The sequence below is a fragment of the Oncorhynchus masou genome, chromosome 26, assembly GCF_036934945.1.
Source record: "Oncorhynchus masou masou isolate Uvic2021 chromosome 26, UVic_Omas_1.1, whole genome shotgun sequence".
NCBI classification, from domain to species: Eukaryota; Metazoa; Chordata; class Actinopteri; order Salmoniformes; family Salmonidae; genus Oncorhynchus; species Oncorhynchus masou.
Window position 1 is genome coordinate 22,625,270 of NC_088237.1, and position 19,336 is coordinate 22,644,605.

At 43.5% G+C, this 19,336-nt stretch overlaps 1 protein-coding gene and 1 pseudogene across 1 annotated transcript; both read right to left on the reverse strand.

Moving 5' to 3' along the window:
* Window positions 1–188: 188 nt before the first annotated feature.
* LOC135514570 (E3 ubiquitin/ISG15 ligase TRIM25-like) lies at window positions 189–3,979 on the reverse strand. The gene is made up of 7 exons (XM_064938003.1): window positions 3,378–3,979; window positions 2,684–2,779; window positions 2,165–2,398; window positions 1,771–1,930; window positions 1,622–1,666; window positions 1,439–1,501; window positions 189–1,355 (listed from the first exon to the last, which is right to left on the reverse strand). The coding sequence occupies exons 1-7, from the start codon at window positions 3,696–3,698 to the stop codon at window positions 838–840; spliced, it is 1,437 nt and encodes a 478-aa protein (XP_064794075.1). The 5' UTR covers window positions 3,699–3,979; the 3' UTR covers window positions 189–837.
* Window positions 3,980–4,689: 710 nt separating this feature from the next.
* On the reverse strand, window positions 4,690–13,726 carry LOC135515047 (plakophilin-2-like; annotated as a pseudogene).
* Window positions 13,727–19,336: the final 5,610 nt, after the last annotated feature.

A 19,336-nucleotide genomic window follows, 5' to 3' on the forward strand; every position in this document is an offset into this window, starting at 1 on the left:
GCACTACAACAGTGTAAGTGGATCTAGAACTGTCAATCATCCAAATTCTATCTCCTGGTTTTTCTCACATAACAAAACAACAACTCCCCAATACTAACTCGAACACCCCCCTCCCCTCCCCTCCCCTCCCCGGAACTTTAGTTTTGTTCTTTATTTTATCAAGTTAGAAATTATACTATAAACAAAAATGATGTATTTTATTTATTAATGTAATCTTTAAAACATAGGTCCCAGCCCTCCCCAATAGTAAAGCTGGACTCAAACATTGTAGATAAAGAGCGGCTTCGCAGCAGGACTCCTAAATGTAGTGTCAACTCCCTTCATCCATGTCACGATTTTAAGCAAATCAACTTTCTCCAGTTTCCCCAAGTGATCTGTCTTATATTTCCTTCATATTTTCATTGACCACTGGCTCTATACACTCACTGGACTCTACCCACACATACTACAGTGACACGCCAAACACACACACACACACATTGATGCCACACACTAACACACAGACAGAGTTTCAAACTCTTCGCATACACTGCTGCTACTCTGTTTATTATCTATCCTGATTACCTATTCACTTTTACCCCTACCTACATATACTTATTACCTCGATTACCTCGTACCCCTGCACATTGAGTCGGTACAGGTACTCCTTGTATATAGCCTCGTTATTTTATTGTGTTACTGTTTCCTTCATTTTTTCCCTATTTTTTCCCTACTTTTTAACTCTGTATAGTTGGGAAAGGGCTCGTAAGTAAGCACAGTAAAGCCTACACCTGTTGTATTCGGCGTATTTGACAAATACAATTTGATTTGAAATGCACTGTATTCTATGACGTTCAGTCAACACAGAGCCACAGATGATCCACAACCAGGACCAACCCAAAACCCAGCACAGAGGTCCTCGGTGAATGTGGTCTGGACTCTGTGGAGGAGGGTCATTGTATCCGAGACGCTGTAGAAGGCCAGAGTCCCTGCCCTGCTGTCCAGATACACTCCTACTCTGGTGGAGCAGGGGACAGGGATATCTGTCCTATTCTTATTGTGCCAATAGGAACAACTCGAGTTGCGACACACCAAACTCCAGGACTGATCATTGGAACCAAAGCAACATTCCAATCCGCCCTTCCTGCTGATGCTTCTGTATGTGATGGCTACCTCACACTCCCCCCTCCTATCCACCTCACAGTAGCGAATTCCAGACAGATCCTCTTTACACAACACCTGGTAGTGGTCTGTGAATCTGTCTGGATGGTCAGAATAAGACAGAGCCTTGTCACTCCATGACACTTCTCTATTGCACTCAGACAGACGCAGGTGTTGATACGCCGAGTTGGGATCCAACGTGAGATGGCAGTAGTCTAAGAAAGTGAAAAAATTAAATGAAGGTGAAATATGCATTCGTGATACGGTGTGTGTGTGTGTGTGTGACGGTATTACTTACTCTCCAAGAACTCCACTCTGGTCTTGGGCTCATGATGAATATGTACTTCAGCAGCAGCCATTACTATATAGAGTAGGGAGGTATATTAATTCATTCATGTTTAATTAAGAAGCATTCAACACACATATATACAAAATTAAACCAATATTAAATATTAACTCATTGTGTGTGTGTATTACTCACATTCTGGTCTTGGGCTGAGGACACAGACTTTGGAGGCAGCCGTTACTATACAGGATAGGCAGACAAATGGATGTATTCATTTAAAATCAAAAAGCATTTAACAGAAAGTTAACTAAATATTTTATCTTCACTATATCTGTAATGCTTACCTTTTCCAGGTATCTGGACCATTTCCTCCCTCAATACATCCTCCAGTCGCTCCATCATTCCAGAGATGGAGCTCTTCACTTCCTTAAAGGAGAAGTGCTGGTTGGCAGTGATATAGGGTAAGAGCTCAGATGCAGGAGCCACACAAAGCGACTGGAAAGTCTACAGCGGGAGAGAGAGAGTGAGAGAGGAAAAATAGACAATAAGAAAATATGAAGAATTCTGGAGCTCAGAGGTTATATGTTGTGTAGAAGTAAGGAATCCTGGGTCATGTTCAATGGGCACAAACGGGGAACATATTATGACACAAAAATAAACATTCTTATTGAACAAGCTTGGGTAGTTTCGTGCCTAGCTCTGAACACCACCCTGCCACTGTGGATAGAAAGATGTCACCTTGAAGAAATGAATGTTATCCTCTGTTTGTGCGAGCTGCTCCAGATCCTTATCTCTCCTCTTCAGCTCAGCTATCTCCTGCTCCAGTTGCTCCAGGAGTCCTTCAGCCTGGCTTACTGACGCCCTCTGGCGGGCGCTGATTAGCTCCTTCACCTCACAGCGCCTTCTCTCAATGGAGCGGATCAGCTCAGCAAAGACCAGCTCACAGTACTCCACTGCTGCCTGTGCAGAAAGCTGTTACGAGAGAAGAAGAGAGAGGGGGGGGGCAATGAAATTAGAAGTCCCACCTAGTTAACTACATTAAAATAGTGGAAGCCCTTAACGGCGCTGCCCAAGCTAATTCGGCCTTCTGGCCACTGGAGGCCTCTATCATTCTCTATACCTAGACCCCAGACAATCTGTCTGTTCCCTATAGTGTGTCCCAGTGGTATTTGGCTCCTCCCTGGTTTTAGTTCAGGAATAGTATGTAACTTTCTGCAAAATAAATGTACATACTCTAAATGGTTAATAAATACTCACTGAAAGGGACATCACCGCCTGTCTTATGTCCTGCATCTCCTTCTCTCTCACACAGATTCTCAGCCCGACTTGCTGCCGTTTCTCCCTCAACTGCCCCTGTAGAGAATAACCATTTCAAATGATTACCAAAATTAAAACAGTTTTCATAATAGACCAAGTTGTGTTTTTGAGTGGGGAAATAGTTATGGAACGACACTTGTCATATGGAAACAAAATGATTATGCTAAACAAATCACTTAGACTAATTTAACTGATAAATGAGTGCCTTCAAGACAAAGGTTACGATAGTTCAGAGTTCATGCCTCTGCAGTGTATGTAAATGAGTGACCTTTGACTTTTGAGGATATGGTCTGGGTGTTATCTGGCCCATCATGCTGTTTTCTGTAATCTACTCCATCCTTTGTTAGTTTTAAAGTGATTTTGTTGTGACAGCCTATTTTGTCTAACATAGTTGGTTTTTGACTCGATCATCAGTCAATTTGAAAGCAGAATAGAGAATTTACAAATAACAGCCTAATTGTGGATTATGTGATACTGACCCCTGAGTGTATGTCACTGGAACAACTCAACTTTGGAGCTGGCTGGAATGTCCTGCTCTTCCAGTTTCTGGCAAAACAGTCAGCAATAACGAAGCTGATCTCTAAATATAAAACATTATAGATGGCAGTAGTATGTTCCAGATCCATAGGCCTACCTGTTTCTCAGTTATCTCTGCTGCTGCGGCTGAGTCATCATGATCATACTTCATATCTTCAGGTCCAGGGAAACAAGAAGCAGAGGGAACCGTTTTGAAATCGGTCTTCAATTTCTCTACCAACTCAGCCAGCAGAATGTTTCGATTCAGAGCAGGTCTTGGGGTGAAGGTCTGTCGGCACTGGGGGCAGCTGTGAATTCCCTTTTGGTCATCAAGAGACCAATATTCCTTGATACAGCCTTTACAGTAGCTGTGGCCACAGGGAATAGTCACTGGATCCTTCAGTAGATCCAGGCAGATCGAACAACTGATCGAGTCCATGGTCTCGACTATTCTGGTGCAAACACCAACCAACTGAGTCCCAAGTGGTGAATGCTGAGAAGTCGAAGAGAAGGGCTATCACATGCGCTGCTGTTACGTGAGAAGTGTTTACATTCCTGTTTGGGTTGGGTCGTGGGTAATCTCGGAAAACCCAGATTTGTGTCCGCTTTGACGGAACATTGAGGGGGTTCGATTCATCCTGTCCGGGCGCCCGTGTAGGCGTGTTTTGCTTCGGCTGAAAATGTATTGCATTCGATTTGGAACCGGGCTGCCTCCCATGTGTGAACCGGGTGCCCCGATCAAAGGTCAGGGTGAAATCGGCTCAAAACAAAAGTGACGTAGGCTTAATTAAGCACGTATAGTAATTAACAAGGATTGTGTTTACCCATGTAAAATTGATTACTTTTGATAACAACGCGTTATGTGCATGCCATCCCAATGAAAACTAGTTAGGCAATTCTATCATTTTATGGATAAGACTTATGTTTGTGGACGATGCCTTGACAAAATTACCGAGTGGTGGAGATGACTATTCAATTCGAGACTGGAACGCCTCCCTCCCCGCTTTCGCCCAATTACGTTACTGGTTCATGCCCGGTGCTCCGCGTTTCAGCATAATCGAATCTGCCCATTGGTAACATTGTGGCAGGCAACCCGTCTGTCCAGAGTAGTTCGTGTGTTTTGCCGTTGTCATGTATGTATAGCGCGAAGCACTGATTTGTCACTTACATCCATCAGACTCAATGACAATCATGGAAAACATAGTCTGGCTATGAGCCAAAAATAGAAATGAGAAGCCATCTATGGGCATAAATGGATGTGACGTTTGCCGGGATGACATACAAGCGTAGCCGATCAACGTTCCAGCGCGCCAAGACAATGCAGTTGAAAAGTGGGACTGGGAGGTGGCCTGGCGTATAAAGTGTTGCGTCTTTGCTGCCAAGACTACCACCACAAAAATAACCACTCAACCTTCATGATTAAACCCTAATTATATTTTATTTTAAGCAAAGTACTAAAACAGTGTAGTAACAAAAGTACCCAAGTAATGCAATGTGTAGGCTAACAAATATGTATATACAAATATTTACTCAAACTGAAGCACAGCTGTCAACTTCAGATTGATAAAATATTTTGTGGCTTGTTTAGGCATTTTTTTCAGCACTCGTCACTGTTTGCATTACAGAGCTCACACCAGGGGTGCGTTCAGCAGGACGCAACATTCAGATAGATCTCTGCTATGTAGAACAAACATGGCCTTTGGCATGTAGAATAAGAAACCATGTCTATCTGCAACGTTCGTGGCTCTGTTTTTGATTGATTGACCACCACATTTTTAACTACTAATAGTAGTAATTTAATATAGTTTACAACCCCAACTATGTTAACTTCAAAACTATATTTTACAACGTCAGTTAATTCAGTTATGATATTAATTCATAACATACAGTAGATAATGTTATCCTTATCTTGCCTTCCACTTCTATGCGAATTCATTTTCTTCCTCAAAATCCTTCCTACAAAAGGAATCCAAGTCATGGCTGATCCTCCATCACTTCAGTTTTTAATCATTGTTTTTCCCCATTGTAGACAACTTGGTCTGCTACCAAGAGCTTGCAGAAATTGTTGTTACTGGAACACACTCACACACAGTGGAGAAGTCAACACACAAAACAAGTATTTTATAAAGCAGTGAATTGAGTCATCCAAGTCCACACAGAAGAGAAACTACACTATTGCCTCAATCAGCACAATGCTTTGTGATCGTCCACTTAGTCCCATATTTAATGTACAGCCTTTGATGTCCTGCTGTTGACGAAGTCTGCTTTTCTATATCCAGCCTACCAAATGATGAGAGGAAAAGCAACACAAATTAATTAAAAACTATTGTCACCACACAAAATGTTTCTTATCCTTTGAGGTTATACTGTGTAGGGGCCTTACCTTCCTATAGGCCCAGTGGAGCTCTGAGTGGCTCCACATGCTGTGTAGTAGGATGCAGGCTGCCTGGCCAGCCCGGGTGGGACCAAACCTAAAGGGACACAAGGTTACAGTCATTGGACATAAAACAGCAAAATGAAAGCAAGGAGAAGAGGTTTAACAGATTCAAATAAATTCCCTCCAATCCAACTCATAATGTTCAGGAATAATACAGTGCATTTTAAGGCCACCTGCAGTCCTTGCATAGCATCAACCAACAGTGCCACATCGACTGCGCAGTCGGGCATCAGATTACTATGTACAGTATATCATGTGGTTAGTTGACATGTTAAATCCAGGCAATGTAGTCAGCCTGGAACACAGCCGTGGTCTTCAGAAGCTACCCACTGACCCGCTGTCCTTTGCGCTGATGTTGATGATCTTGGGCAGCGCCCCGTGGTTGACGATGGCCCTGACGTGCTGCGTCTCATCCTGGCTCACATTGATGAGGATGTGGCACAGGGACAGTCACTTCTGTAGGCAGGTCTGTGCTCGTGTCTGAGTTTGGTAACATGACCACCAGCTGTGGCAACAACTGTTTGACTACAGAGAGAGTGGAACGCTTCGTGAGAGACTGATTTTCTACAGCAGCAGGTTTATGCTGCTGTGCTTTTACATACACTTACAAGTCCAAAGACAAATACTTTGTGGGACTTATGTAGGACTAAAACATTGCGGTTGATGAGTCAATTCACAGCTCACCAATGTGAGCGTGAAGCTCTCTGTAGCGTGAGATGTTACATAGCAGGGACACAGCAGTCTTCTTCACAACCATCCCTCCTTCCTGGAGCATCTTCATGGCCTGGAGTAGACCATTCTCCCGCTGTACTATGGTGTGGGCGATGGCCTGGGATACCTGCCCAAACAGAGCCATGAGCCCAACATCAACTGACAGTCAATATAGTAATGTATAATATAGTAGTCACATCAATTTAATACTTACCATACAGTCAAGTCATGACAATATAATAGATGTGGCTGTATTGTAGTTATTCCATTCAAACCCATGGGCAAATCAATTCCACACTCCCAGAAGTGTACATAGATCCTATTTCTATGGGCTAAGATCTGTGATATAGCCTTACCAGGCCGTTCCCAGCTGTGATGTTCTGTAGAGCCCCGATGGCAGCCTCCTGGGTGTAGGGACAGATGCTGCGTGCCATGATTGACAGGTACATGCGCACTGTGATGGCACTCCACAGCCAATCTATCCCACAGGGACTACCCTTCTCCTCCAGCAGAGGGCGCTTTGGTTCAAGACGCTATAGGACCAAAACAACCAGAAAACAGGAAGCCCTTTAATTCAAAGTTAACTCCCAGATACCAGGTTTCACATTAATTTTCAATTAACGTGTATAAGGCTTTTAACAAATACATTTGTCAAAGAAAACCGGGCTTAAAGAGTTAGTTAAAAACGTATGCTTTACCACTTACCAAGGTGGATTATCCATAACATAGGAATTGCTCATTTTTTTCTTTAGTGGTAATAACTTATAACCAGATATAAACAGTGCATGTCAAATACATAAGGGCCACAAAGATGATAACAGCCACGACATAGAGGTCATGGGAGCCCACCTGGATGATGTTGGCACTGCGGGAGACGAAACAGCCGGGGGTCTTGGTCTTTGGAGCCAGGTTGAGTCGCGACTCATGGAGCTCGCTGGCATAATTCTGTGGAAGCTCCACCTGGTAGGAGAGATAGTGTAGGATGCACACACAGTTCTCTGTGGACTATGGGAGGAAAGAAGTGGTTCTGTTCAGAGGACTATGATTTTAAGATCAAACATTCTGCAGATGTCTGTTGCACAAATATTTAATTGGAGAACAGAGCTGGTTCATGATGTTCTCAATATTTAACACTAAAGGAGAGATTAATAAGTTGTTCTAGAGACACAAATTAATAAAATATAGGCAAAAACAGTCTTATTTAATTTCCCTGTGTCAATATTTATTCTACCTACAAATGTTCAGTAATGCTTGTACGAAAATACACAAGTGAACACTTTGCACAAAAGCTAGTCCTTCACATGCAGTACCTTGTCATCAGGCTTGTAGTCAGCTATGGTCCCGCGGATGTAGTATACCACTGAGTCAATAAGGTTCTCACACTGCCGCATGGCTTTTCTCCCTTCTGGACCAGCCGAGCTTATGTTTCTGACAACAACAATGACAGGTTGTCATTATCGCCACTAGGCAACAACAAAAGCATGTTTTTACATTCCAGACATTGGCCAAACTGGCAAAATATCTATCCTAGCTGTTGGCCGGAAGAGCCAAATTTTTATGTAACGGAGAGATATTTGGAGTACTTTAAAAAGGTTTTCTGTTGTCTGCAGTTAAAGCCATTAGAATAGGTCATTGTAATAAAATGTCTCTATGCGTTGAGAGATAGCAACATGTATTTCAAGCACAAAGGAAACGTAAGAAAGAGTAACATGAGTTAATCTTTGACTTTAATTTCAACCACTTGTCAATGAGTCAACTGTTCCACTTCCTTTTAGATGAAGTCAGCACGTAGAGAAAAAAAAACATGACAGTTGCCTTAATACATGTGACCAAATGGTCATTATTTATTCCTAAAAATTCTGCAGTGTTTTTGTTAACGTCAAGCCAAATACAGTAACATTAGTGATGACCCAAGGTTATGGCTGTGAGTTGGAGTGTTGTGTGTTTTCGTTTAAAATCAGGCCAAAGACTGAGGAATTCCTCAGCGTTACACAAGTCAATGGTTGCCAGGGCTTGAGAGCACCAGCCAATATGGATTCAGCTCTACTAGAGCTCAACTCTACTAGAGCCACGAAGAGGGAGAGGGCTCCATTAATAATTTAGTCCCGGACTGTTTTCAGTTGTATCGGTTGCTAGGCAAAAGCAAAACACTCCTTGTTATACCATGTTGTGTTTGTCAGGTGGTATATTTGTGCCAAACCAAAGGCAGTTGGTTCAACAGGAACACACGGTATGCAGGATATTGTTTCCAGCGCATTGCTGCTCCATCGAGGTGATGCTGCCAAGGCAGAAGTCATCATGCCTGTTTTGCCAGGTAGAAAGGAGTAACAGGATGACGATGGCCTTTGAGGAACCTCACAGTTCTCACTCATGGCGAGGAAGCTGTCAGAGTTAATATAATCATCTTGACAAAGCCGTGTGAGATGTAACACTGTGGTGAGAGATGGATTGGACATGAACCGCCTGGGTCACCGTATAATAATAATCAGCGCCTTAAGTATTCACACCCCTCGACTCTTTCCACATTTTGTTGAGTTCGGCTAAATTTAAAATGAATTCAATTGAGATTGTGTCACTGATCTACACACAATACCCTGTAATGTTAAAGTGGAATTATGATTTTAGCAATGTTTATAAATGAATTCAAAATGAAAAGCTGAAATGCCTTGAGTCAATAAGTATTCAACCCGGCAAGCCTAAATAAGTTCAAGAGTACAAATGTGCTTAAGTCACATAATAAAGTAGCATGGACTCACTGTGTGCAATAATATTGATTAACATGATTTTTTTAATGACTACGCCTTCTCTGTACCCCACACATACAACTATCTGTATGGTCCCGCAGTTGAACAGAGAATTTCAAAGATTGAACGAAAAAGAGCAGGAAAGTTGCTTTTTGTTGCCAATGCCTCGCGATGAGCACCTATTGGTAGATGGGTAAAAAAAGACTTTTCAAGGGGTGTGAATACCTTCTGAAAGCAGAAGCTTTAACCAAAGCGACTTAGTCATGCATGCATACATTTTACATACGGATGGACCCGGGAATCGAACCCACTGTCCTGGCTTTGAAATACACCACGCTCTACCAACTAAGCTAGAGGACCATCAATCAAGAAATTATTTAATGATCATTCCAAACATAACTACTATACCCCTTTCTGCATCCCACTGCCGTGTCTATCCCAGGCTGCCCGAAGATGGATCCCTAGAAATAGTTAACCACAGATACTAGATAGGTCAGTGTCAAACACACAAATGGCCAATAAATGCCTTTGTCCAGACCAGACGACCTACCGGAGGCAGCCAGTGGCGTTGTAAAAGGTGCCTGGGTCAGCCAGCATGCCATCTTTGGGGTTCTCCCCCTCAGACAGGCCTGAGCAGGGCACCAGCACAGAAGTGGTCAGGATCTCCAGGGCCTCTTTGGAGAGATGCTCCTTCAGCAGGTCATGGGAGGATAGGTTTCACAACAGCCCTGTGGAACATGTTTCATTCTTAGGTAACTGCTGTGTCATTACCATTTTACCATGTAAGTTCATGTCAATCACATATTCACAAAACGTCTCAGAATAAGAGTGCTGATCTAGGATCAGCCCCCCCCCCCCCCATTCATTGTGATTTAAACAGATAAACTGATCCTAGATCAGCTCGCCTGCTCTGAGGCACTTTGTAAATACGCGCCCTGGCCATTAATAAAGTTCTACGACGATTTCTTTCAGATCTACATGAGCAGGTGTTCAAACTAACCAGTGAGCTGCCGCCGGGTCTCTATGTCGCGACTTCTCCTGAGCAGACGCAGTACAGGGGCCACGCCCTCGTTGTCCTTCACCTCCATCTTATTCTCGCTGCTCTCGAAGACAACGTTTTGGAGCGCCCCCGCCGCTATGCGCTCCAGCTCCTAGCTGTCGCTCTGCAGCAGTTTGATCAGCTTGGGTATACCGTGAAGGTAGAACACCTGGAGACAGACAGGCAGAGATCTTCATCTACCCTGGTTTCCTATGAAGAGTGAGCTCAACATGAATTTCTCATGCAAATCACCCACATAATCTCAATATAAATTGAAAGGTAAATACCCCTACCAATCCAATTATTTGAAAATCGCACATACTGTATAGTCAACATCAGCTGTATTGTAGGCCTCCAGCCTGGAAGCCTTTAACCTTAATTGAGCGGCCAAGTTAACAGTAGTAGAGATGGGCCCCAGCTCACCATCTTCTTAGCGTCAGCGCTGTTGAAACGTTGGTTTTGAATAAACCTGGCAGCAGTGATCTGTATCTCCTCATTCTCTTGGTCCAGCAGGTTCACTGCCCTCTCCAATGTCAGCTTAGGCTCCTTCCTCTCTGGCTTCCTATGGATGGGAGAGAGAGCAATGAAGAGGAACTCCCGGTCAATGACACACTCACTTTATCAATCCCAGAGGCTGGTTCATCCAATTTCTCATCCCCACAACACTTTCCATTGTATTCATTTATATACACCAAATTACAAAATCTAGGTAAATCATTGATCTGAAACGACAGATAAGCAACTGACCCACCGATAATTCTCTGGAAGACTCTTTTATAACAGCTTTAGTGCCAGCCGAGATAAGCCACCGAAGTCTGGAACCAACAGGACCCTGAACAGCCATGAAACTGCTAAATAGCTAGTTACATAGTTAACCAAAGAACTACCTAGACTGCTACCTTGACCCTTTTTGCTGCTGTTTATTATCTATCTGAGTCACTTTATTCCTAGTTACACAGTATGTACATATCTACCTCAATTACCTCGTACCGCTGCAAATCAAGTCGGTACTGGTACCTCGTGTATATAGCCAAGTTATCCTTACTCATTGTGCATTTATTATTACTTTTGTATTATTTCTCTATTTTCTTTCTCTGCATTGTTGGGAAGAGCCTGAAAGTAAGCATTTCACTGTTAGTCTATGTGCATGTGACAAATGACATTTGATTTGAGTTGTTGAGAACTAAATTAATTGCCAGATGTAATCAACTACAGGTTTGTGTAGAACACATAAGCCATCTTACAGCGCAGTGACTTCCTTCACGTCTGTCTGCTGGATCTCTGGCTCCGCCGCCTCCCTCATCTGGCCCATGTCCACCTCCATGCTGACCAGCGAGGCCGGGTACGAGCGAGGCCATTTGGCTCCCACATGCCCCTGGCTCTCCCTCCCCACCTGACCCAGCCAGGCCAGGCCCTCTGCTCTCTGGGTAGCATTGAATGACCCATAGCCTGTTTGTCTCCTCGCCCCCCTTTGAACCTCCATCATGTAGGGGCTGTTGTCGGTGCGAATTGCAGGACTGCTGCACAGGAATGAGTGGTCTGCAGAGAGGGGCTGAGGCCCTCGAGTCTGTCTGAGGGACTGGCCCCAGTGGTAGTTGCCGCCGTTAGCCATGGGGTGCGTCCTTGTGCTACGGGCCACTTCCGAATGGGCATAACGTCGCATCAAGTCTGTCCCGTACGACCGATCCTCTGAAGTCCATCATGGGTGGCTGGCTAGGGCCGGGGAGGGTGTAGGTTCCAAAACTGAGTTTCCCGTAAGCCAGATGGGAGCGAGGTAACTCAGGACTGGTGACTGGGGTCAAATCCACCCTCTTAGATGGACTTCTTCTATTCTCCTTGAAAGACGACAGGCTGCTGAAGTCCCTGCCTCCGATCTGGCCCAAAGATCAGTGTGTCTACATGGAAAGGTGAAAAGCAGAGGTTGCCCCGTTTCAGAAGGCTCACAACTGAATCAACCATCAAGACATTTCTGGTAATAATGCTAAAACATCTGTGTAAAGCTGTTGCATATAATTGGACACAGTCTTGATGACTCAAAGCAACAAAAAGTTTAGGGAAAAAGATCATACAAAATGCTCTCTCTGATGTCTTAATAACCACTGTTTGTATTGTTACATCATCCCGTATTGTGTGTTTTAAAGCCACACTTTAGGTTTCCTCTATGAATAATAAAAGCTATTATTCAATAAAATGCAGCTCCATTCATTTGTCTATGTGAGATGATATAATTTCAACGTTTGGTTAAACAGACAAAGGGGCGATAAATATGTCAAGTTTGCCAGGAGGAAAGGCTTTATTTGCAACATTTTTGAGTTAGATACCCATCTCTGCCCTAACTCTATGGGCTTGGGGCTTACAATAGCTGCACATCCCGGAGACTTTTCCAATTTGTTTTTATTCAAACCATATGGGCGGTACATTCAAAACAAACGCAGCCCACAGTTTATTTTAGGGACAATAGATAGATACCATCTCATTTTCCTGCTGTTTCTTGTGAAGTTCATCACCTCAGTGACCCACTAAATAGGGAATTCAAGTTTTAAAAACTAAATAAAAATTAACACACTTCACGTAACCTCCAGACACATTGCCATGTAGGGTGAAGTCCCTTGCTCCGGAGTTGAATCGCGTAGCTGTTCATTCTAACATTCAGGCTCTCTGATGAACTAACGCACCCGTGACTGTGGATAGTGTAGGACTGGCCTTACCTTCATGTTCGTCAAGGTTCCATCTCTGGAACCAGTGATAATTGATGGCTTTCTGGATAGATGAAGACTACCTGAAAGATACACCACATGTGTTCTGAAGGATCATGCCATCTCGCCAATTCCCTAATTACCATTTGGATGCACGCCTTCTCCTATTGGAAAGGTAAGTAGGGAGGACTGCAAATACAGTAGACTAGAGGAGAGTGAATATAATAGTTTGCTGACATGATTGCAAACATCATGACAAATACAATGTCACTAAGAATTTGACACCAATGACCAGGCCTGCATGTCCATTCGGTTGCATCTGGTTCCGACCCGTCCTGTATTTCCTGGTAGACTATGCCGAAACATTTTTACCCCCCCCAATCATCAACTTCTGATTCCCTTGGCGATTTCAATAGGCTAATCTTGCAGACCTTGGTTCTTCGTTCAGACTCAATGAAAAACATTTTAGACTACTATTTTACCATTGGACGTTGTCTTTTTGCCCTTACGAGCAAGTGTGAGCTGCACTCGTTGCTGAACACGAAACCTCCGGTCGTTTGAATGGGTATATGTAGAATCCTCTGGTGGTAATGCCAAACTCGTGTCATCTGCGTTAAGTGTGAATGAGTCTAGTGCAGATAAAACCGATTTATTAAATTGCGGCTCTTCCATGATTCTGTAGCTCTCCAAACATGTAATTCCATAAAATATCCCGCAGATTCATCAAAAGTGTCACTATCGTCCTTTCCCGACCCGTTCATATACAGTGAAGTACTCGGGTGAGTCTGTTCCAGTGCAAGTGAGACAGTTGAGTTCATTGTCACTGCGGTGTTGTCTGTATAGTCGACACCTGTAATATAATTTTACAAATAAGGAAGCGAGGACACGCTGGGGAGAATGCCAAAATATTATCGTTGATAGGCTACAAGGCCACTTCTCTGGCAAATAGCAACCCTTGTAGATCCGGGATGGGCAACTGGCACCCTCCCATTTATAGGCCCGTGGATAAATCTCCCCCAAACCACTTTTTTTTAGGAACTGTCAGGGTTTCAATTTACTGTTGATAGTTGGACTATTAGAAAATACAATATGCTATTTCGAAATGTGGTTGTGCATTAGCAGTTTTTCTCTTAAGTCAGTTACTGACTGTCACTCACTTAGTTCATATCAGCAAAACCTTTTTAGATTGGTTTTTTAGTCTATCGCCCAGCTATCTAATCATGTTCGAATTATCGACCGGCCCCCATTGATCATCAGATATCATGTAAAAAACTACAAACATGTCTCCACCCTATGGCAAAATGTAAAAACATGGCAGGAAAGTGTCTGTAAAACTGTAAATGTTTCTCTCTGCCCAACCTGGTCTCAGAGCATTTTGTATTATTCTGTATGTAAATTAGAGACATTCCATTTAGTATGATATGTTATGTTTAGTATGGTATGTATTATTTTGTGGATGCCCATCATCTATTTCTTATATATGTTACGAATGATAATTCGTATGAAACTAATTTGCTAAACTTATGATATGTTACGAATTCCAATTTGTTGTGATTGTCGTTAGCTAGGTGGCTCACGCTAGCTAGGCTAGGGCTTAGCGGAAGGGTTAGCTAACATGAAAAGTAGTTGAAAAGTTGCTAAAGTTATACACCCACCCATCCACCCTGACCAACCACCCTCCTTTTGTTTTTGTCTTAAGTAACCTGTCTTGTGTAATAATTATACCATACCAAATATAACATATCATACTAATTTGATTGTCTCAGATTTACATTTACTATGTTACATATAGCCTGAGACCAGGCTAATCTATTGAAAAAAATGAGCAGAATTGCATGAAATTAATTCAAACTTCAATTTTCTCTTTGCTGTCGAAAGGGGGGGGGGCTGATCAAATGTTTTGCTTGCAAGGTGGGGGGAGGGGCAATTTCACTTAAGACCCCCAAAATGCTAGAGCCGGCATTGACTGCACTTGTAGGTTAACAAACTAGCGAACCACTGCGGCCCCTCATGAGTGCCAAATGTATTAATTCAGTTTTTTTGTGGGGGCCCCACCCCCATCAACATTGCCCATCCCTGTTGTAGATCAGTGGTTCCCAACCTTTTTCGGTCACTATACCACCAACTGAATTTTGCTGTGCCCGAAACCCCTGAAATACCCCCTCATGCATTTTAACAGTAGGCCTATGGTCTCTGAGTATTCTCAAGTACCCCCTGTGGATAGGCCAAGTACCCCAAGGGCTCCTAGTACCCCTGATTGGGAACCACTGTTGTAAATTATGCAGAATTTCTGGATGAGGTCTTTTTTTTGCCATTGTTTCCATTTACTATCCAATCATTTCTGATATGCAACACCTGTATCACACCTGTCAATTACTAATACCATTTGAATCTCACAAAGTCACACTTTATGATTTCTATACCAAAGTTGGGTAGTTCTGTGTAATAATCAAGCAAAAGTTTTGTTTATGCCTAAAGAGCAAGCAGGCAGGCATGTACCTGAAAAGGAATATAATGCTCCCAAGCATGTGATGTGTGTGTTGTGTGTCAAGTTGGGTACTGTGACAAATATCAAGAATATTAGTGCAAATGGAAAAAAACAAGTATTTTATTAAACTAATGCACATTAGTAGTAACAAGTGTTATAGGCAAGACCATTCACCTCACTGTGTAATGGCTCTCTACATTTTCATTAAAGGAGGTGTTCCCAGTGCTGTACGGCACTAAGTATGACACAGCACTGCAGATTCTGGTGTGGGAGTTCTTCTCCAGACTGGAGGAGCTGCTGCCGGTGCCCAGTTTTACACAGGTACTGATATGACTGCATCTTCATCCTATCAATTCAAATGTGAAAAATGTTGCGTTTACAGTTATGAATGAATGAACCCCCTTTAATAGATTAATAAATGGACTGAACATCAACAAGATTCCAGTGGGTAGGAGCTAGGGGTTGATTTGGGATTGGACTGCACTCTCCTTTTCTATTTTAACTTTAAGTTTGCCTCTCTCACCCTCAGACAGCATCTTGTCTCAGCCTTGCCTTCTCTGACCTGGAGGATTGTGTTCAGTCTGTCTCTGACCCTGAGAACCTGAAGACACTGCTACAGCATCAAAGACACATGGAACACCTAAACAGAGGTAGGTAGCCTTCAGGTTATCCATACTGAACAAAAATATAAATGCAACAATTTCAAAGATTTACAGTTCATATCAGGATATCAGTCAATTGAAATAAATTCATTAGGCCCTACATCTATGAATTTCACATGACTGGGAATACAGATATGAATCTGTTGGTCACAGAAACCTTAAAAAAAAGTAGGGGCGTGGATCAGAAAACCAGTCAGTATCTGGTGTGACCACCATTTGCCTCATGCAGTGTGACATCTCCTTTGCATAAAGTTGATCAGGCTGTTGATTGTGGCCTGTGGAATAGTGTCTCACTCCTCTTCAATGGCTGTGTGAAGTTGCTGGATGTTGGCGGAAACTGGAATACGCTGCCTTACATGTCAATCCAGAGCATCCCAAACACGCTCAATGGGTGACATGTCTGGTGAATATGCAGGCCATGGAAGAACTGGGCAATTTTCAGCTTCCAGGAATTGAGTACAGATCCTTGCAACATAGGGCTGTGTATTATAATGGTGAAACATGAGATGAATGGCGATAAAATGCTATTTTATTTATTGTCTGTAGCGTATGCCTGCCCATACCCTAACCCAAGGGGAGGCAACGTACTTTAATCTGGCCCGCAAGATATAAAAAAAATTATATATATATATATATATACTGCTGAAAAAAATAAAGGGAACACTAGAATAACACATCCTAGATCTGAATGAATGAAATATTCTTATTAAATGCTTTTTTCTTCACATAGTTGAATGTGTTGACAACAAAATCACACAAAAATGATCAATGGGAATCAAATTTATCAACCCATGGAGGTCAGAATTTGGAGTGACACTCAAAATTAAAGTGGAAAACCACACTACAGGCTGATCCAACTTTGATGCAATGTCCTTAAAACAAGTCAAAATGAGGCTCAGTAGTGTGTGTGGCCTCCACGTGCCTGTATGACCTCCCTACAACACCTGGGCATGCTCCTGATGAGGTGGCGGATGGTCTCCTGAGGGATCTCCTCCCAGACCTGGACTAAAGCATCCACAAACTCCTGGACAGTCTGTGGTGCAACGTGGCGTTGGTGGATGGAGCGAGACATGATGCCCCAGATGTGCTCAATTGGATTCAGGTCTGGGGAATGGGCGGGCCAGTCCATAGCATCAATGCCTTCCTCTTGCAGGAACTGCTGACACACTCCAGCCACATGAGGTCTAGCATTGTCTTGCATTAGGAGGAACCCAGGGCCAACCGCACCAGCATATGGTCTCAGAAGGGGTCTGAGGATCTCATCTCGGTACCTAATAGCAGTCAGGCTACCTCTGGCGAGCACATGGAGGGCTGTGCGGCCCCCCAAAGAAATGCCACCCCGCACCATGACTGACCCACCGCCAAACCAGTCATGCTGGAGGATGTTGCAGGCAGCAGAACGTTCTCCAAGGCGTCTCCAGACTCTGTCACGTCTGTCACATGTGCTCAGTGTGAACCTGCTTTCATCTGTGAAGAGCACAGGGCGCCAGTGGCGAATTTGCCAATCTTGGTGTTCTCTGGCAAATGCCAAACGTCCTGCACGGTGTTGGGCTGTAAGCACAACCCCCACCTGTGGATGTCGGGCCCTCATACCACCCTCATGGAGTCTGTTTCTGACCGTTTGAGCAGACACATGCACATTTGTGGCCTGCTGGAGGTCATTTTGCAGGGCTCTGGCAGTGCTCCTCCTGCTCCTCCTTGCACAAAGGCGGAGGTAGCGGTCCTGCTGCTGGGTTGTTGCCCTACTACGGCCTCCTTCACGTCTCCTGATGTACCGGCCTGTCTCCTGGTAGCGCCTCCATGCTCTGGACACTATGCTAACAGACACAGCAAACCTTCTTGCCACAGCTCGCATTGATGTTCCATCCTGGATGAGCTGCGCTACCTGAGCCACTTGTGTGGGTTGTAGACTCCGTCTCATTCTACCACTAGAGTGAAAGCACCGCCAGCATTCAAAAGTGACCAAAACATCAGCCAGGAAGCATAGGAACTGAGAAGTGGTCTGTGGTCACCACCTGTAGAACCACTCCTTTATTGGGAGTGTCTTGCTAATTGCCTATAATTGCCACCTGTTGTCTATTACATTTGCACAACAGCATGTGACATTGATCGCAAATGGGTCTTCCAAATGGATAATGACCCCAAGCATACTTCCAAAGTTGTGGCAAAATGGCTTAAGGACAACAAAGTCAAGGTATTGGAGTGGCCATCACAAAGCCCTGACCTCAATCCTATAGAACATTTGTGGGCAGAACTGAAAAAGCTTGTGCGAGCAAGGAGGCCTACAAACCTGACTCAGTTACACCAGCTCTGTCAGGAGGAATGGGACAAAATTCACCCAACTTATTGTGGGAATCTTGTGGTAGGCTCCCCAAAACGTTTGACCCAAGTTCAACAATTTAAGGGAATGCTACCAAATACTAAATTTAGTGTATGAAAGAATGTGATGAAAGAAATAAAAGCTGAAATAACTATTTTTCTGACATTTAACATTCTTAAAATAAAGTGGTGATCCCAACTGACCTAGAACAGGACATTTTTACTAGGATTAAATGTCAGGAATTATGAAAAACTGAGTTTAAATGTATTTGGCAAAGGTGTACGTAACCTTCCGACTTCAACTGTATTTGTATATTTTTTTACCCCTTTTTTCTCCCCAATTTCATGGTATCCAATTGGTAGTTACAGTCTTTTCCCATCGCTGCAACTCCCGTACGGTAGAGAGCCGTGTGTTCTCTGAAACATGACCCAGCCAAGCCCCACTGCTTCTTCTTGGCACAATGTCTTCTTAACCCAGAAGCACCAATGTGTAAGAGGAAACACCGTACACCTGGCGACCGTGTCAGTGTGCATACGCCTGGCCTGCCACAGGAGTCACTAGAGCGGAATGGGACAAGGAATCACTGAGCCAATTGTTCACGCCCTCCCAGAAATGGGACAAGGATCTATGGCATCTATGACATCTATGGACAACATTGTGTTGTGACGCTCCTTCAAAACTGAGACATCTACATTGTGTTGTTTTAGAGTGGCCTTTTATTGTCCCCAGCACAAGGTGCACCTGTGTAATGATCATGCTGTTTAATCAGCTTCTGATATGCCACACCTGTCAGGTGGATGGATTATCTTGGCAAAGGAGAAATGGTCACTAACAGGGATGTTGTCTTTTTGTGTGTATAACATTTCTGAGATATTCTTCGGCTCATGAAACATGGGACCAACACTTTACATGTTGTGTTTATATTTTTTTCAGTGTAGATGTAGTTGCATGAGCAGACACCTTACTATCACCTTGTGATG

Bases quoted from the DNA above. Each gene is read 5' to 3' on its own strand.
- LOC135514570 (XM_064938003.1), bottom strand. From the start codon at position 3,698: ATGGACTCGATCAGTTGTTCGATCTGCCTGGATCTACTGAAGGATCCA. The intron at 2,399-2,683 runs GTGAGTATTTAT...CTCTCGTAACAG, and splicing joins AGGCGGTGATGTCCCTTTCA to CTTTCTGCACAGGCAGCAGT. The intron at 1,356-1,438 runs GTAAGTAATACC...TCACTTTCTTAG, and splicing joins CAGAGTGGAGTTCTTGGAGA to ACTACTGCCATCTCACGTTG.